This window comes from Convolutriloba macropyga, chromosome 1 (genome assembly GCF_964194025.1).
Source record: "Convolutriloba macropyga chromosome 1, txConMacr16.3, whole genome shotgun sequence".
NCBI classification, from domain to species: Eukaryota; Metazoa; Xenacoelomorpha; order Acoela; family Convolutidae; genus Convolutriloba; species Convolutriloba macropyga.
Window position 1 is genome coordinate 30989838 of NC_134468.1, and position 18336 is coordinate 31008173.

General features: G+C 36.7%; 1 protein-coding gene across 2 annotated transcripts in view; it reads left to right on the forward strand.

Annotated features, from left to right (window-relative positions):
• Positions 1-2819: 2819 nt before the first annotated feature.
• Positions 2820-18336, forward strand: part of LOC142337870 (guanine nucleotide-binding protein G(I)/G(S)/G(T) subunit beta-1-like) — a 32353-nt gene continuing 16836 nt past the window's right edge. The window contains exons 1-3 of one of the 2 annotated variants that reach the window (XM_075387476.1): positions 2820-3306; positions 8693-9158; positions 12420-12565. In XM_075387476.1, coding sequence (XP_075243591.1) covers positions 9102-9158; positions 12420-12565 — 203 coding nt within the window. In that variant the 5' untranslated portion in view covers positions 2820-3306; positions 8693-9101. Of the gene's footprint in view, positions 3307-3336; positions 4189-8692; positions 9159-12419; positions 12566-18336 lie in introns of those variants that run through there. The other variant, XM_075387484.1, reaches the window with a different exon arrangement.

The following is an 18336-nucleotide window of genomic DNA, read 5'->3' on the forward strand; positions in this document are numbered from 1 at the left end:
GGCTGCAAAAAGAAAAATACTAACAAAAATCAAAAGTCATTTCAATTTTGCAATGAAATGGTGTCGAAGCCTATAAGATCAAAATCTATTCATTACAAAAAAATTGAACATAATCAATTGCTCTTTTTTTCAATGCCGTTAAAAAGATAAAGGACTTTTCAGAAACTTTTCCTTAATGTGATTATCGAACAAGACATCAAAACAGAACCTCGAAAACAGGAAACTATAAAAAATTAAAGAAAAAATTTATGAGAACTGGTAGTATCAACGCCAGAAAGTCAATATTTAAAAAAACATTTATTCAAACTACATTATAATTCATTCGAAAAAGTATGTAACTTCGCTTTTTAGGTAGAATACGGTAAAAGTTTGCGGAAATATGATTGAAGGTGGCAATTCATGAAAAAAAAAACAATTTTTTAAAAGAACAAATTTTTAAAATCGTCAGACAAAAAAATCGTAAGCTTTCAACCTAAAAAGACAAATGTTCCAACTCTCTACTGCTGGGGAATCTGACCTCTGTGTGAACTTAAATTTTGCCCGTCAATAATGAGGTTTGATTTGAAATATTTTTGGTGTGCAACATAAGAAAAGAAGCAAAAGTCAAAAGTATTTCAAAAAAGTATCTAGCGCCGCCTTACAATCGAAACAAATTTGACTTATATAATTCAAAAACTTGATCAAAACTGGATCGTTGCTAGAATGTATAACTCAATTTGGTCAATTTTGTTTGGCTCTCTTATGATGAAGAACAGTTAGTTATATAGCCGTGTGCAATAACAAGGCGGCTGAGAAATCGTAAACATCTCAACCCATCAGCACCTCAACACACAATGCGGGGAAATATCAACATAAATACATTTTGGGCAAAATTGTCACTTCATATCGCAAAAGCTACATGCAGTTCATATAAAAACAAATTTTTTTTACATATTATCAGCTAACGCGTCTTAGACAAAAAGGCATCAATCTATTTGTGTATTTGCAATTCAGTAAGCAACCATGTTACTCAAAATCTATTTTCCATGACTTTAACTGCTTTTCATACCTTTTCTTACGAACGTTTCCCAGTATTATACTTTTTACACGCTTCTTAGACTCTTGCAGTAAGTGTGTGTAATGTAGTAGTGCAGGTTGAATGCAGCAGCAGTATATTTTTGAGCGAGAAAACTATTTTTTTACATTTTTAGCTCTTCTTTTTTGTATTTTGTGGTGTTGAGTATAAAACCTGTCTAGCATAGCGTACACAAACAAGCTATTTGAAGCGCAATTCAATTCACGAAACCGCCCGTACATACATGCACGCTCTCACGCACGCGTACGTCAACAGCAACCGTCCAATACTAGCGCCTTCTAATGTAACTATGTATGCGTAAAGTATTGAACCGTAGTTTACTATGTAAAAACATTGCAGGCATTAAGCGCTTGCATTAAGAGGATTTTTGTTCTCAAAAGCGTTCTTCAAGCAGAATGATCACCACATAGAATCTACCACAGTAGAAAAATCATTATTCATGCCTTCACTTTTACAATTGATTTTTATCCTCAAAGAGTGAATTAGTTTATTACAATATGTAGGCTCGGTTGAGAAAATGATCGGTTATTTGAACATGAAGTCCTTATTCTTTTGAGCTACAGGCAAAACACAGTTTTTTTTTGCCTTAATCTGAATAATTTTGGCGGTGCGAAAAAGGCATGGCTTAGAATTGGGGAGGTATGGTTGATATTTAGTTTATATTTCATACTCTACCGCGTGGTATAAATACAAGGTTCATTCAAGGCGCTTTACGTGTACGTATGTATGTGTGTGTACAATACGTTTATGCATGTTTAAATGCGGGAAACGAAGGGAAAATAGAGGAGCCTTTGCATTGGTGAAAGTAGTTCAACGGGGGAAATAGCACCGAACGCCTTCAGTGTGTATATGTTTACCAATATTCCATAGAAAATCTATGGAAAAGCGGATAGCTACTAAGGAGGAACAGAAATAGCGCTTACACTCAATATGCAGTGCGCAAAGAGCGAAGAGGAAATTTGGAATATATAGAGCGAGCTTTGGAATACATTAACAGCGGGAAGAGAAGCTAGAAAAACATATAAAAGCAAGTTATGTCTTATTTTCTCCGCATAAAGCGCAGTTTTGGTCTTGTGTCTTCCTTGTACTGCTGCACGGCGTGTTTCGTAATATACTTATGATCAGATAGAGAAAAAGGAGCTTTTCTGACGTTTCCCCATCATTTTACTCTGAGCGAAATAACTCAGCAAAAGAATAATCGAGTTGGGCTTACTTGTAGCTGTAGTATATACGGTGAATCTTTTTTAGACTCCGTGGGTACACTTCGCGGCTTTTAGCTTACAGCTCAATTAGCATAACATTCTGTTTTCCTTATAGTTCGTTTAATAATTGGATCTTCGTGATATATAGTACTAACTTAGATGGAATCTTGATAGCCAGATAATGTAAAAGTTCGAAAAAAACTTTGATCAAGATGAGCAAACAGACAAAGCGATCGTTTAACTTTATGCTTAATGACTTGTATGCTAAATTTGAATGATGTCACTCGCAGACTATATTCGAAGGAAGCTGCGTATAACACACGCGTACGTATGCAATATATCCACACCGCGAAAAAACCGTTCAAACAGTGAACAAAATAAGTGTGGGGGTTGGAAAAAAAACGAGGAAAATAGAGGAAAGGAACAGTACTTGTGTGCATGTGTATAGTTGTATGTGTGCATGTGTGTGTGTGTGTGTGCGGTGTTTATTCCATTGCATCAATTTACTTTACTAAAGAGATGCGAGCACAAAATTGCAACAAATTATAAGCACCGATACTCCACATACACACAACATACACAAGCATAGGCATAGGAAGAAAGAAAGAGAGAATATAGCGCATTTTTTGCCTCTGAGATTTTAAAAGAATTACTTATAGCAAAAAACGCGCTCAGATCAAAACGGGGAAGCATAAGCAAGGAAAAGGAAAGCAAAAGAAAGCTAGCACGCAGTACATGTAAGCTGTTTTTGTAAAGTACATTACATTGAGCAATGTTTTAACAGTCTTTTGATTGCTAATATCAACAGCTCATCTTTTTTAGTTACTTATTTACTTATTTTTACCTGAGCTGAGCTTAGCTGAGCGGAGCCCGCAACGCACCAGCACCACAACGCCACCGAGGACAAAACGCCACCGTTTAAAGCAGTCAACAGCTACAAATCTAACAGCAACACAAACTACACAAGAGAAGCAGCCCGATTGCATTGCAGCACACGCAGCAGGCAAGGCAAAAGCGACAACGAAAACGGTAAACAACAATAACAACAACAAAGACAAAAACCAATAACATACATAGCATCCATACACATCCCCCCGCACTTACTCACATACACAGTCTAACACAGGTATTAAGATATACAAGACAACCACCAGCAGCATTTGCAAATATATCTAGGAAAAACAGCAAAGCAATTAGACATTTTAATCGCTAAACACTTTTCAACATCGCTACCTGAGAAATCGATAATTCTCATTTTGCCTCTACCGATAACAGTAATAACATTTCGACACCACCACCACCACCACAGCAGTGCCGATCGTTTTATAGTTACTTTCGCTGACAAGAACAGCGGTGAAAAAACAACTATTAATTTACATAATTTGCGCTGTTTACAGCTCCAAGTCATAAACATTTCACAAACAAACAAATTCGTCTATGCTCACATTTGTTCATTGGTTTTAGAATTCAATCAATAACGTATAACGCGTGAACGTGGAAAAATCAAACTGCATTTATGAGTTAACGTTTTTTTTCAGTCTGTTGAGCCTTAAATTTTCGACTAGTTGAATTAACTTGGATATATGCTTTTAACAAACAAGACAACAGATCCGCTTTATAAACAACTTAGTTATCACAACAGCAATTAACTTAGTTATTTATCGATTTTTTTGAGAAGGCACTCCTATAATCGGGATTTCTGCAATTCCTTTGTGGAATCCCCTTTAAAATCTCTTATCCTCCATCTATTTTAAAACAATTTACTAATCCATTGGTAAATAACAAACAAAACCAACAAACAACCGCGCTTCTTTCTCGCTGCGCCGACCGACCGACTTTGTTGTTGGGTCTTACTAAACTTATTATTCGTTTATACCTTAACTACGTCAAACAGCTTATTCGAGAGCTAAGGTTGGTTCACATTTTGTACCTTTTTTTTGTTTTCCCGCATTTTTTGCGATGTTTTCTTGGAAAAACTCTTTGAAAAGGTTTAAAGGTTTATGATTCCGAGACCTTTGAAGGTCCGGGAAAGCGTGAACCCGAAGCATATAGAGGCACACTCATCAATCCTGTCAAAAATTGAGTCTGGGGTATAGTTTTATGGCCTAGTCTGTGGTTTATAAAGCTGGCGAAAATGCAACTTCAGTGAAGATTTGGAATCCTGACAGAACAATACAATTTATCATTAGTCTGGAAGTAGTTTGCTCCTCTATGCATAAGCTCTATAGTCTTTCGTTGCAATTGTAGTAAACAAAAATTACAAATTGTAGTAGCAATCAAGAAGTTAAAAATGAAAAATTACTTTAGATGAATCGAAAACGTTGGAACTTTTTGACAGAATTTTAAAATCTGATTGTATTTACTGTCCCGCTCAAGTCGGGGTCAACGATGCTCGCTCTCCTATATCAATAGCTCTTATAGCCCCTATCTGTGCTAAATAAAAAGGGGGGGGTGGCGTTTTACAAGATTGAGCAAGTATAGTTTCGGCCAAACTTTGCTGAGCACTAAGGTATCCCATTGTGTAGACCAAGGGGCCCAAATTTGAGCTATAATACCACAGGGTCTTGAAGTGGGTATGGGCATTTAGAGGATGCTAAGTCGCTATGAATTGATTCCGTTCCAGACTTTTTGTCCTGAATCACAAATTTCGTTTAAAATGGCACTGATGCAGTTTTAAATGTGGCGAAACGAAGTGGAGCGTAGCTCTTAGCCAAATGTTGGCTTTTTTCGTCATCGACACTGCTATCGAATTTGCTCATTTCTGAAGCTAGCTAGCGAAGAAAGACTAGTACTTTCGCGATCACACTTCAAAGTAGGGAAATAGAAACAATTAACCGAATCTCTATGAGTACCCATTCTTTCGCCACGGTTTCACTATTTTCCACCATATATTAGCTAGCCATATTTTTCAAATACCTCAAAACCCAACTTTCGACGACAAATCTTTCTTTTTATTTCAAAAAGATTTCAAAAATAAAATCTTCGAGCGAAAAGATGGGACTCTTTTTGTTTTTGAAAGTTTTTGAAATGTATTCCACCCATGGCTGATGAATTCCGTATATATTATAACAAATTTCTGCTAAATACAAGTGCATCTTGGCAGTGCATTTGGATAATTTCAAACTTTCTAAAATTATTTCTATTTTGTTCTTGAAGAACATTTTAAAAATCAATTTGTTTTAAAATTTCTTTTTTTTTAAACTTACAGTTGGTCTCACAGGTACTAAAAAAAGAAAGAAATTTGTTGTGTTCATCATTGTTCGAAAATGATCATTTGTTTCCGAAAAAATAAAAAATTACCATTATGCTGAAAAACTTAGCTTTTGGATTGTTTGATTTTGAAACAAATTTTTTTTGTGGTAACTATAAAAACAAGTATGTCCACTGTTAAGTAAAAGAATTAAACTTTGAAGTTTTTGCGGGAAGTCTTCATTTTTTTGTTTTTTGAGAAAAAATGGCAAATTGACCTCTCAAGAGGGTAGCAAAAAAGCTAACAGTTGGGTCATTATTGGAATGAATGATTTTCTAGTTCGTATTACGTCAAAAAAGCAATTCAAGCAAAGATACATAGCAACAGTCGTTTTTTTTCTCAGGGAACAAAAGTTTTGCCAATACCTCTTTGCAGATTTTCCAAAAATCCTGAAGTTTGCTGTCGTTCAGACTCACATATCACAAACTACGTTTTATGATTTGATTGTCTTCTAAAATTTTGATGAAGTAGACGATTGGCCTTTTGAGCAATGAAGAAAATTTCTCAACAGTTTTTCTTTTCTTTTGTCGATTTTGCACATCAGAGGAACTTTGCATGCCTGCAGCAAAGTATGCGTGAAGCAATCGGTTCCAAAAATCCCCCTTCAATTCGCAGCATTGTGGAATTTTGCAAACTCTTCAACCTATTAACAAGGTTCCATGATATTTCAAAGTGAGAAGTTAAATGAAAAATTGTAGTTCAGTTTATAACAATTCTTTGACTGCTTTAGTCTTCTTTGATCATTGGCTGCTCCCCTCTTAATGATAAAAATTTGTAACTGGCTCTACGATTCAACCTATGGGGGCACTCAGAATCCGCCATCTTTTTTTCTTTTAATTTAATGATAGAATCAATAAGAATAATATACACAACTTCAAGTAAATCTTTTAGAGCTCAAATTTTTATACAACAGATGGCGCTTGTAGTTTTAATTATAGCGGTTTAATTTTCGAAGTTTGATAACTTATTTTTCCATTTGGTTTGTCAACATAAATAAATTTTTTGAATTACTAAGACCAATCCACTGAAATTCACGGCAATTGTTAAATTACCTTTCGTTGATAAGGGTGACTGTTTCAACTAGTAGCATGCCCAATAAAGACTTTAATAAAGAAGGAAATTAAAAACAGTTGTTTTGATCAATTATCTGGAAAACAAGCATAGAAATTAAGATTTCATTTCCTAAATTTTCCTTGTTTGATTCTTTGCTCATTCTGGAAGTTTCTGTTAATTGTATTTTGTTTGCTTTGTTGGAGGTTGAGCTGTCAATTCTGTTTTCTCTCGTCTTTATAAGTCTTCGTCTTTTTGATTTTTCTGAGATACCGGTAGTCTTGTTAAACAGATTTTTAGATTTTTATTTTATTAAAAAAAAGTAAGTGAACATATAAATTTGTGATTGGTCTAAGTTTGAGACCGAATTTGTGATGTTCTTGAAATTTTTGAACTGCTTCTGAAAATTCTTGTTCAAATGCCTACCAAATTTGAAGATAACCTTTCTAATTTAAGTGGAAAATGAATAGAAGAAAATACTCGTAGCTAATGCTATAAATATAAAAATGATGGGTTGATCTATATTTGTCAAATTATCTCCCGTTACAGCTTTGCCCGGTAGCAAAAATTGTCTTTTTGTCTACATCTAAGTGTTTGTAGTGGCTAGGAATTTTTTGGTCACATACCTTATCAAAATGAAGATAAATTGTCTAATCTTGCTCCAAATTGAAAACCGTTAATGCCTTGCAGGTAACATTACACAATATAAAAGTTTTGATCTTTATTGCTAAATTATGTCAAGCAACATCAGCAGTTAGCCAAAATGTCTTTTTGTTCAACAAACATCTCTAAGTCCGAACTTTTGCTGAAGTGATGCAATTAAACTGTGCGCTCTTGTGTTTTTCATATAAGATTTTGATGTTATCAACAGGCTCTTGGATGTCCAACTAATCAATTGTTTCAGAGAGAGTACACACGCGGACACACATTTTTTGAGGGTTAAAGTTGAAGCTTTTTTCATTTGAATTGAAAGGAATCTTTTTCAGGGATTTAGCATTGTTCACATTGGTTTATTATCAAAACCAGCTAAAATTTATCTTGAAATTAATTTTGTGTCTTAAACTATTTTTTCACATTACTCCAATTCTTTATTAACAAACTGCTAAGAAAAACTATTTTAAAGAATAGGAAAAAGGGCGTCAAGTTTTATTCCTGAAACCTCACCGCACTTTTATACAATAAAAGATGAAAAAACTATATTCTAAACCAAAGCTCTCCAACTCTTAGCATTTTCTCATTAATTCTAAGTTACACTTACTACAGTGATTCAATGATTTTTTTATGGTGTATGAGCTAATTTAACAAATTATTAGAAATCAAGATTTGTCAGCTCTCCATTGACCCCGAAAAGTTTGACGCTATTTTTGTTGTTCTAACTTATCAAGTGCGGTGTTCCGCCTTGAATTAATAAAAGAAAAAATAGCTATGAAAAATAGCTAAAATAGTTAAGAAAAAATAGCACGTGCGCCCGGGAGCTTAAAAGTTGAATGCCCACCAAGCTGGAGGGGGGGAGTCAAAACAAATTAGATCCCTTAATTTTTCTGATAAAGTACAGATTTTTTGTGCCGTGTTCCGCCTTCAGTAACTATTGAATGTGCAGTGTTGGTGGTGCTGTGGTAGGACGTCAAAGAACCAAGCTAATCAGCTTGCTTCACTGACGCCAGTGTTGGTGATGTTTCACAAAAGACCCTATCAATAAAGTTCATTCTGTCACGATATGCCTGGGTACCCTTTACCCACTGTTTTTGCTCGGCAACAGCTCAAATGTATTGTGAGATTTGCGTTACAAATATTCTTTTGATACCGAGAAAAAGTCATCCGTTTCCTAAGAATTGAAATGCATCTATTTAATCAACATTGTGACTATTTGCAAGCTTGGTAACTATATAGGTGATCATAAAAATAAGGTTGCAAGATCAAATTGCTGTTAAATCTGCATGATAAATGTTGTTAAAAAGATCGCTCAACGCATTCTGTGACAAAAATGTCGGAATATTGTTTGAAAAAAGCATTTCAAGGTAATTTGATCATGCAACCTTCTCAAAAGCATCTCTAGTTAATGTGATCTCTTTTGGAACCTTATTTAAGTTACATAAAAGTTACGTTGTTTTTCAGGCATTTCTGCCGATTCTGCTGATTTGTCGAGAAGTGACAACTTGTGACGGGAATTCAGCACCCGTCGAAGAACTTGTAGTAGACATCAGTGCGTTTGTGCTGTGCTCCTGCTGTCTGTTAGTTGATGCTATCTCACTCTATCAACGACAACAACAACAACCACATTCCACCACAAGCCACCACTGGGTCACGTGACAGGGAGAAACAGACAAACAGAACACGAAAATAAACATCGTTCTTCTCATCAAAACTAATTCTGTTAACGATTAATCAGTCATTGCCGCTGCTTTCTGAGGAACTCTGAGTTGGGTGCTCAGCTAGGCGTATAGTGGGAAGTTTGAGGGGAGAAGAGAAAGAGACAACTTATTATATATATTAAGTTGCTAACTGATCTTAGAAGTGTGCTGACATGGCTTCGATTGACCAGCTTCGACAGGAGGTGGACGCTTTAAAAAACAAAATCAGAGTAAGTCTGCCATTTTTATGGACCCTCTTTATGATATAACTTATCCCTAATTTCCTGTTCGAAATTTTGTCGAGAAAATTGTCAGCCGAAAGTTATTGCCAATTAAATGCCCAAGAATTTTGCAATATTTTTGCACATGGGCGAGATTTTAGCGCCTACATTACTTTAGCAATTCAAGTCATGTGCTGATAATAATATAGTCTGATAGATATAATAAATTTCTGTTTAGTTTTTAACATAACAAAGCTTTAACAGCTTCAAAAAAATTTTTGTCAAAATTTTTTCATTGTCATTAATGTGCAAGCAATTAAATTGAAGACCCATTAAATTTCAAGCTGCATACTGAGTCAATTTTAGTCAAATTACACAATTATGCGGCACATTTTATAGGCTAATGAAATTCCTAAAGATCTGTCAAATAATTTTAAAAAAATCTTTCATTAAACCAATAATTCACTTTGGTGTTTTTTTATGGTACCGCAAGCTAAGCTTAATAAAAAATGAGAAACCTTTATGGTAAAATAAAGTCTAATAGAGCCATATTGAACTACTGGTTGTTCTTATCTTTCATAGGAAGAGATATGAGTCCGTTAGCAAAATAAGTGCTGAAAATTGTTTATTTAAGAAAAAAATTCACCTTTATGAACTATTGAAACTGGTTTTAAAAATTATTGGATACATCCAATCATTAAATAATTCAAGAGACTGAAAAATACTTCACAATGAAAGAACCTGCGCTAGAAAAGAAAGTATCAACAACAATTGCAGATCAAATAAAAATTCAAATTTAAAAATTTTTCTAATTTCGAAAAAAACAATGTTTTGGCTCAACTTTGTCTGTTTTTGTACTAAACGCAAAAAAGATTACATTGTATCAAATTAATTTTTTTATCACAATATTTTTTGGAATAATACTTTCTCGACGGCGATGAACTAAACGTATGGATTAACTGTTTTTTTTTATTTTTTAGCTTTTGTTGATGCAACTTAACATTTTGTTTTTGGGGATCCACTGTTATCTGTTTTTCCCGTAAGGGCTGCTTGTTGTTTTTTCCTTTGTTGTTCATGTTGGATAAAAATTATCAATTCTTCCCTCAAATATTGAGAAGCTTGATAACGGATAGCATGTGTATCCAATAGTGTTATACACTAAGATTTTTAAAAATTGAATTGAGATTTGAGATATATCTATATATATATATATATATATATATATATATATATATATATATATATATATATAAATTTATAACAATTTGTGGCTTTGATTTAAAAGGAACAATTTTATTGCTAACCAGCTGCCTTCTTTTTACCATCCAAAAAGTCAAAAATTCAGGTTGTGTCATTCTAGTGTGTGAACAATATGTTTTCTGCTTTTGTGAACGGAACGTTCCATTGTAAGATTGCCACAAAAATTGTATAGTTGAAACAGATACACTAGCTTTTTTGTTTAGATTCTGTGTTCTAAACAAAAACAACACACGGATATTAATTGCTCAAGAGGCACTTAGATTCAAGAAGATTTTTGTTTTCGTAATGAACAAGTTTCATATTTTTCTGAGAGAAATACTTGGTTTATATTTTGCTGACTTATAAGAACAAATGTTTTTCAATGCTCTGCAACTTTTATCTGTGCAATTTTTTAATCGTCATGCCTACAATCTGCACCGATCCATTGTTTTCATGAAATTGAGACTCATGAACAAAATGAAGCAGCCATTTGCGCAACGATTGATACACAGAGAATCTGAAAATATTACGCGCGTGCGTTAGAAATATATATATATATATATATATATATATATATATATATATATTTATATATATATATATATATATATATATATATTTAGATATATATTTATATATATATATATATATATATATATATATCTGATTCGGATATTTCCCGTTTTAACCTACGCGATTGGTTATATCATTTTTTCCTCGTTTTTGGTTCGGCTTTTACTTTGCCTGCTAAAACTGCTAATTACACATTCGTCTTCAAAAATTAATTTCTCAATGATTTTTTTAATATTTTTCGTTTAGTTATAGAAATTTCGATTGTAAAAAATGGTTTTTGTGTGACAACTGGAGAAACTCTTTTGATTTTTTTTCAAGATTTACTTCAAAACAATTTTTTACAAAGTTTTGTGTTTCTTATGTTGAGCAAATTTTTAGTGCTTTTTGTGCATCTTACGTTGAGCATAATTGTAACGTTCATCACGTCTGTTAATATAATAACCAAAATACTGAATTTGTGGCTATAGAAAATGTTTTTCAAAATATATTCATATGTATCAGAAACGCGAACATTCACATATTAACCTTTATCTGTGTGAAAACTTTTCTGAACTTTACAGATACATTTGAAATGTTGCATCAATTAACTTGAAATCGAATAATACTTTTTAAACGATTGTAAATTCATTTATTTTTTTTATTTAAGTTGATTTTCAAGTTTCAATTATTCTTCATCTGAGTGAACTTGGTTTGATTATATTGTTAACTTTTGGTTGCATTGCTAAAACTCTTTTTAAATTTAATGCGGACTTTTAGCACTGGTTTATTTATAGTTTGAAGCAGTTGTCTGGAGGCGCCCACGAACATTTTCAACCATTATTTATATTTGCAATCATCATAGTCAACTAGCTATTGTGCAGTTGGATAAGTAATGAAAAAACCACTACACATTAGCAGAGAAAGTATAAAAAAATAAAATGAAAATATACACAAAGCAATCTTTTTTATTCAAATAGATAGCTAATTCTAAGGATGATTTTCCTAAATGTTGTTTAGGTAGTAAAAAATAAAATTTTTGAGCTTTTTGTTTCATCTCTAAACGAGTCTAAATTGTTTATATTTTGACCATATCAATAGCAATTTTTTAGAATTCTTTGTCCATATTTTTGACTGAATTTTAAATTTCGACTAAGTAAATTGAAATGAGCTTCTATCACGCAAGATCTGATAACAGTCGTATTATTTGTCACATTAAGAACTCAAATTAAGTCCGACTTTTTTTCTGGTAAGATATTATGCGATACAAAATTGTCATAGGCATTTCATCAGCTCGTACGATAAAAGCTCCAAAATGGATTATGAAGTAAATTAATTCTGTTATATTGACAGTAATGATATTCCGGCGTAATCTGTTATGATGGTAGTCACACTTAACCTTTTTTTAAAAACTTTTTTTATAGATGCCTTAAAATCATAAGTTATGCATTGAGTGTTTTATTGTACGTCTGCTGTTTTTAGGATGCGCGGAAGTCGGCGGCGGACACGACGCTGAACGAGATGGTGGCCAACATAGAGACGATTGCCAGGATCCAGATGCGGACGAGGAGGACCCTCAGAGGCCATCTAGCCAAGATTTACGCCATGCATTGGGCTGGCGACTCCAAGTTAGTAGAACACTCTCCCCAAATATTTTCCCCATATATTAGAGCTTCCTCTGTTATTCGGTGGAAGTTTGAACCGTATGATTCCGAGAAAAATTGACCCTCGTTAGACGCTTCAGACAAAAACAAAAGCTAGCCTCAAAATTAAACGCAAAAGTGTGAAAAGGTGCAAAATCGGCCTTTTTATTTCGTCCATTCGTAAATCCTAGATTCAGACTGCAGAGATTGTGATTTGACAAACAAGATACCCCCAGAAATTTGGTCAAATTTTTTGTTTAGTCAGTGAAAATTTTTTGAATTGTAATTCAGGACCTGTCCTGCTATGCTTTTTTATCTCATCGCCAAAATTTTTGTTACAGCCGTTTGAATTCACGATTACATTAAATCTGCTTATGTTCCTTTATTCACGCAATTTTGATTGAATTGTGAGCTAGACGCCATTTTTCAATCCTAGTGGATTGTTTTTTCCATTTTCGTTGATAAAACATTGACTTACCCCACAGAGAAATGACTTTCTTTACTTTCAAAATGAGTTCACTTTAATTCAATGAGATAAGGTCAACTTAGTGTTTCACTAATTGAAGTTTATTTGAGAGCTGCTGCTTATAGAAGCAGCAGTTAGTTATGCAGTGAGTTATGCAGATATAACATTTTGGATTAATAAAAAAGTGATGTTTCTCTTTTTTGGTCTGTTTTTTATTATCGTTTTTAGGTTGCAGATCTACAAACCTAGCGCGGTTATTTTGTGACAATCTGCGAGAAATTCGCACAGTTTCACAGTTATAAAATTGTATTGTAAGTCTATTTCTTATCTTCCCGCCTATTTGTGGGTGTCTGTTAATTACTTCTGTTCAACAAATGGTTATAACCGTTTCTGATGTGAAAATGCAGTTTTTGACACTTTTGATGAGAATCTCCATTTTTTTTTGGCATTTTTCTAAAATATTTGCTAAACAGCCCGTCCACTGTATAACCGAGATGACGACACTAATTATCAAATTACCTAATTTCAAATGATTTTACCCGGAGAAACCTTTCAGCTGCCCGTTCTGTTTATCCGGCTAGGTTTTTCCTTATTCGATCCTATTTCTATCACCCTGCTGTTTTTATTATTCACTGTGACAAAAAAAGGTTTCCAACAGATGTTTTTCAGCTTTAGTGGACATTGTCCCTTGTTCTTGAATTCACACCATTCTATACTCTTTCAAAAATCTTTTAAAAATGCCGGTCTTGAAATTGCCGGTTTTAAAAAAATTGCCTGTCAAAAAATTTCAAGAAGTGGCTCAACTTTAAAACATTGACAGACTATTATTTGAAATTTAAGAGCTGAAGCTGAGACGAACCTATTCCTTAAACCACGAGTTTTATAATCTGTGAACGATTGAAAATCATAATTATTAAAGCTGACAAAACAGTCTTTCGTATGTTAATTCAGTAAGCAAAACGATAAATCCGACTGTATTCTGTATTCAACAACGCATAAAGGCCAACGGCCCCTCTCAATGGCCCGGCAAATCTAGCTCGATCTTTTTTAGCAGGTATTTTGTCTGAGTCGATTTTCGACTCAGATTGGTCACCGATACGTTTTCGAAACATAAAAATATTAAGCCTAAAAAGGGCGCAATCGATTCAGTATATTAGTAGGCTCAACGAAAATTATGTTTAACGAACTTTTTCCAAGCTTTCTATGCTAAATAGAACGTATTTTGTGTGCATTTATTCTTTTTATAATGCTTACATGGTTAAGAGATTACGTAATAGTTTTCTCGCTGGATAGATTTCTCGCTGCTTTATTTAAATAGCGCATTGTTCATTTAGTTTACTCGGTAACATCCTCCGGCCCGGAAGAAAATGTTGGGAGGATTGGCACAAGCTTAACGAGTGGGCGGACGAGCGATCCGGATGACGTACGTAAGGCGGCGGAGCGGGCGACGCTGTCGGAGCCGTACCGAAGTTCCTCAATCCGAGCGGTTGGATAGTAACCCCTAGGGTTGCTTTCTTCAACGATCCAAACTAAATCACCGACCTTGAGGTGCTGCTCGGCAGGCGTCTGCCACTTAGATCTACGGTTCAACGCAGGTACATACTCCTTGAGCCAACGTGCCCAAATTGCATTGGCGTATGACTGTGCACGGGCGTATCGCTTACGATGATCGAACTCGTCGACGCCAACGATAGACGGAATTCTGGTTGCTTGGTTACCGAGTAGAAAATGATTAGGTGTTATAGCGCCTAGGTCGGACGGGTCGGCGCTTACGGGCGTTAAAGGACGTGAGTTTAGTGCGTATTCGACCAGACAAAAAGTAGTGTTCAACACCTCATCTGTGAGGCGACCCGTACCGAGGATAGTGTACAGTACTCTTTTAAAACTCAGAACTAACCTCTCCCAGATGCCACCTTGGTGTGGCGCACTGGGTGGATTGAACCTCCACTTAATGCCCTTATGTGCAAGTTCGGTGGCAATGTTAAGCGTATTCCATTTTTCCACACATTCACGGAGCTCTTTCTCCGCTCCAATGAAGTTCGTACCATTATCCGACCAAATCATAGCAGGAGTACCCCGACGGGAGACGAACCGCTCCACTCCCATTACACAAGTACTAGTGTCCATGGACGGGACAACTTCAACATGGACAGCACGAGTAGTGAGACAAGTGAAGAGAAATCCCCACCTCTTCTCGGTAGTCCGACGAACTGTGACGTAGAATAGGCCGAAGTAATCAACCCCGGTGTTGGTAAAGGGAGGAGACTGGTATGCGAGTCTCTCCTTTGGGAGGTCTGCCATGATAGGTTGAATGGTTGCTGCACGGAACTTTCTACACAAGACGCAGTTTGATTTGATGGAACGCATTGTGGAACGTAGTTTAAGGATGGCATAACGTTCCTGTAGCTTTGACCGTAAGTAATCGATGCCCTGGTGATGGTTTTTCAAATGAGTATGCCGCAGAAACAGTTTAACAAAAGTATGACGCGCATCCAGCACGATAGGATGCTTAGTGTCAAAGTCAATTTCCACTAGCCGTCGGAGTCGACCAGAAGAACGGATGAGACCATGAGGCCCAATAAACGGAGTGAACTGAGCAATGCGGCTGCTCTTCTTAAAGGATTTGTTGTCAAGAAGATCCTTTCTTTCAGTATTAAAGGACTCTCCCTGAACCAAGTACTGGAGATGACGCTCGGCTTCGTCAAGCTCAACAGGGTTGGCTATGCTGCCGTCTACGGTACGGTAACTTTCATGAGATGGTAAAAGACGGAGCACATATGCGGTGACACGAAGTAACTTTTGATAAGAACTGAACTTATCAAACGGGATTAGATTGATGCTTTGTTCCTTAGGGGGCTTGGTTACGGATGCGGCTAGAGATGAGATGGAGTCATCATCTTGTTCCTTAGTTACAACGCCGAGCTTGATGTTGTCAACGACGTCCGTATTTGGTACAAAAGGGAATTGCTTAGTTCCCAAGAAGTCAGGACCCCTCACCCAGCTACTTGATTGCAAAACTTCAGCGGACATGCCACGCGTGCCAGCATCTGCCGGATTATCACAAGTGGCGACGTGGTTCCATTGGTCAACGCTGGTGTTCTCCAGGATTTCACTAACACGATTTGCAATGAAGATGGGGTGTTTGTTCGTTGAATTTATCCACTGCAAGACGATGGTACTATCTGTCCACATAAAGACTTTGTCCACAGTAACCGTTAATGCTCGACAGATTTCCCTTTTTAAACGGGCAGCGAGGAGAGCGGCTTGTAATTCCAACTTAGGAACTGTCATTACCTTCATAGGTGCAACACGGGCCTTGCCCAAGACAAACGCCAGCTCTGTTATAATCTCCCCGGAGGAGCAAGTTACTTGAGCCCTAAGAAATCCTACTGCACTGAATACGTCTTGCGAGCTATCACCAAACATGTGGAGTTCAAGATGTTGGAATGGTCCTGAAAAGAAACTTCTCGGTATAGTAATCTCAGCTAACCGCGGCAGTTCAACACACCAGGCAAGGAATCTGTCAACTGTGTCTTTAGGTAACTCGTCATCCCAACTTTGTCCATTGACACGCCAAATGTCTTTCAAGATTAACCTAGCACCAATAGTGAACGGTGCGACAAGACCAATTGGGTCGTAGACCTTTGACACAAGACTTAAGACCAAGCGCTGTGTTAAACTTTTCGTGATGGTGCTGTTAGTACCCCTACTCACAACCAGAGTATCGTTGTTGTGATCCCACTTAAGCCCAAGCACGTGCATTGATTCCTCCTTGGATGAAACGATGACCTTCGGTTCAGTGGATTGAGCGGACCCATCAATTCGGTCAGCCAGATCTGGTACATTGCTTACAAACTTAGTAAGCTTGAACCCACCTAGATGGAGAAGATGTACCAATTCCTTCGACCTAATGAGGGCCCTCTCGGGGGATTCCATTGAGTCCAAGTAATCGTCCATGTAGAAGTTCTCAAGGACGGTTTTCGCAGCTTCTGGGTACTCCTTAGCATTATAGCGTGCCGTGCGCTGAAGTGCGTAGTTGGCGCAGGTGGGCGAATCTTTTGCCCCAAAGATGTGGCGCGTATACTGGTGTACCACAACATTTGATGTGGGGTCCTCCCGCCACAAAAAGCGCAATGATGGCTGATCACATGGTAACACTCCAACTTGGAGGAACATTCCCTCGATGTCGGCGGATACGGCAAATGGATGTTGTCTGAACCGTAGGAGTACATAGATTAGGTTTTGCAGTAGGTCAGGTCCGGTGAGTAATGACTTATTGAGAGATGCGCCATGGAATTTTGCTGCTCCGTTTAGTACCCTACGAACCTTGCCCGGCTTGTTCGGGTTAACAACCGGATGGTGTGGTAGGTACCACTCTCGTTCCGAGCGACTTTCCACCTTATGAGCATCTTTGACCCTTACTACGTAGCCTTTGTCTAAGTCCTCTTTGATGGTATTCGAGTACTTTTCCCTTAATGTCTGATCTTTCGTTAGCCGCTTTTCCAAAGACTTTAATTGAACAAGCGCTGAGAAATAATTGTTGGGCAGTTCGATGTTATCTTCAGCCCATAGCATTCCGACATCGTACCTTTTTCCATTATGCACGGTGGTGTTTTCAAGAATTTCATGCGCACGTGCATTCGAGGTGGATCGTGGGTCTACTTGCTTAAGTGCGCCGTACGACTCCATGTCGTACCAAGATTTTACCTGACTAGCGAGTTCAAAATCCTGCTCCATATTGGCTTTGAAACAAGTCGATACTAAACCTGAAGACGACGGTAGAGGGCCGCTTAGAACCCAACCTATGGGCAAGCGAACAGCGAAGGGCGCGGACTTCTCATCGGCAGCGAAGTACTCTAACGGGCGGATGGCATGATACACATCCTGTCCAAGTATCATCTCGATGTTTCCGTAGCAATATGTAACTGGGTCTAGAACTGCCGGGTGCGGGTATGTCTCCTGAAGTGCTTTAATGTTAATGACATCGGCGCCTACATTCAAATTTTCCTTGACGTAAGGGCTTACTTTAAATGGTTTAAATGCTTGGTTGTCGCGTGGTGTTACAATTAGTTCAACTAACTTAGTGTCTACAACCTCCTCGATATTTATACCCTTGACTGTCAGTTTCAATGCTGTACCGTGCAAACCAAGTCTATTTGCAAGATCATTGGACACCCAAGAGTTACTGCAAGCGGTATCGCACAAAACTAAAGCCGTGGTGTCTTTACCGGAAGGGCTCTTTAACTGTAATTCAGTCACCTGGAGGAGGCCTTTCACATTACTCACAGAT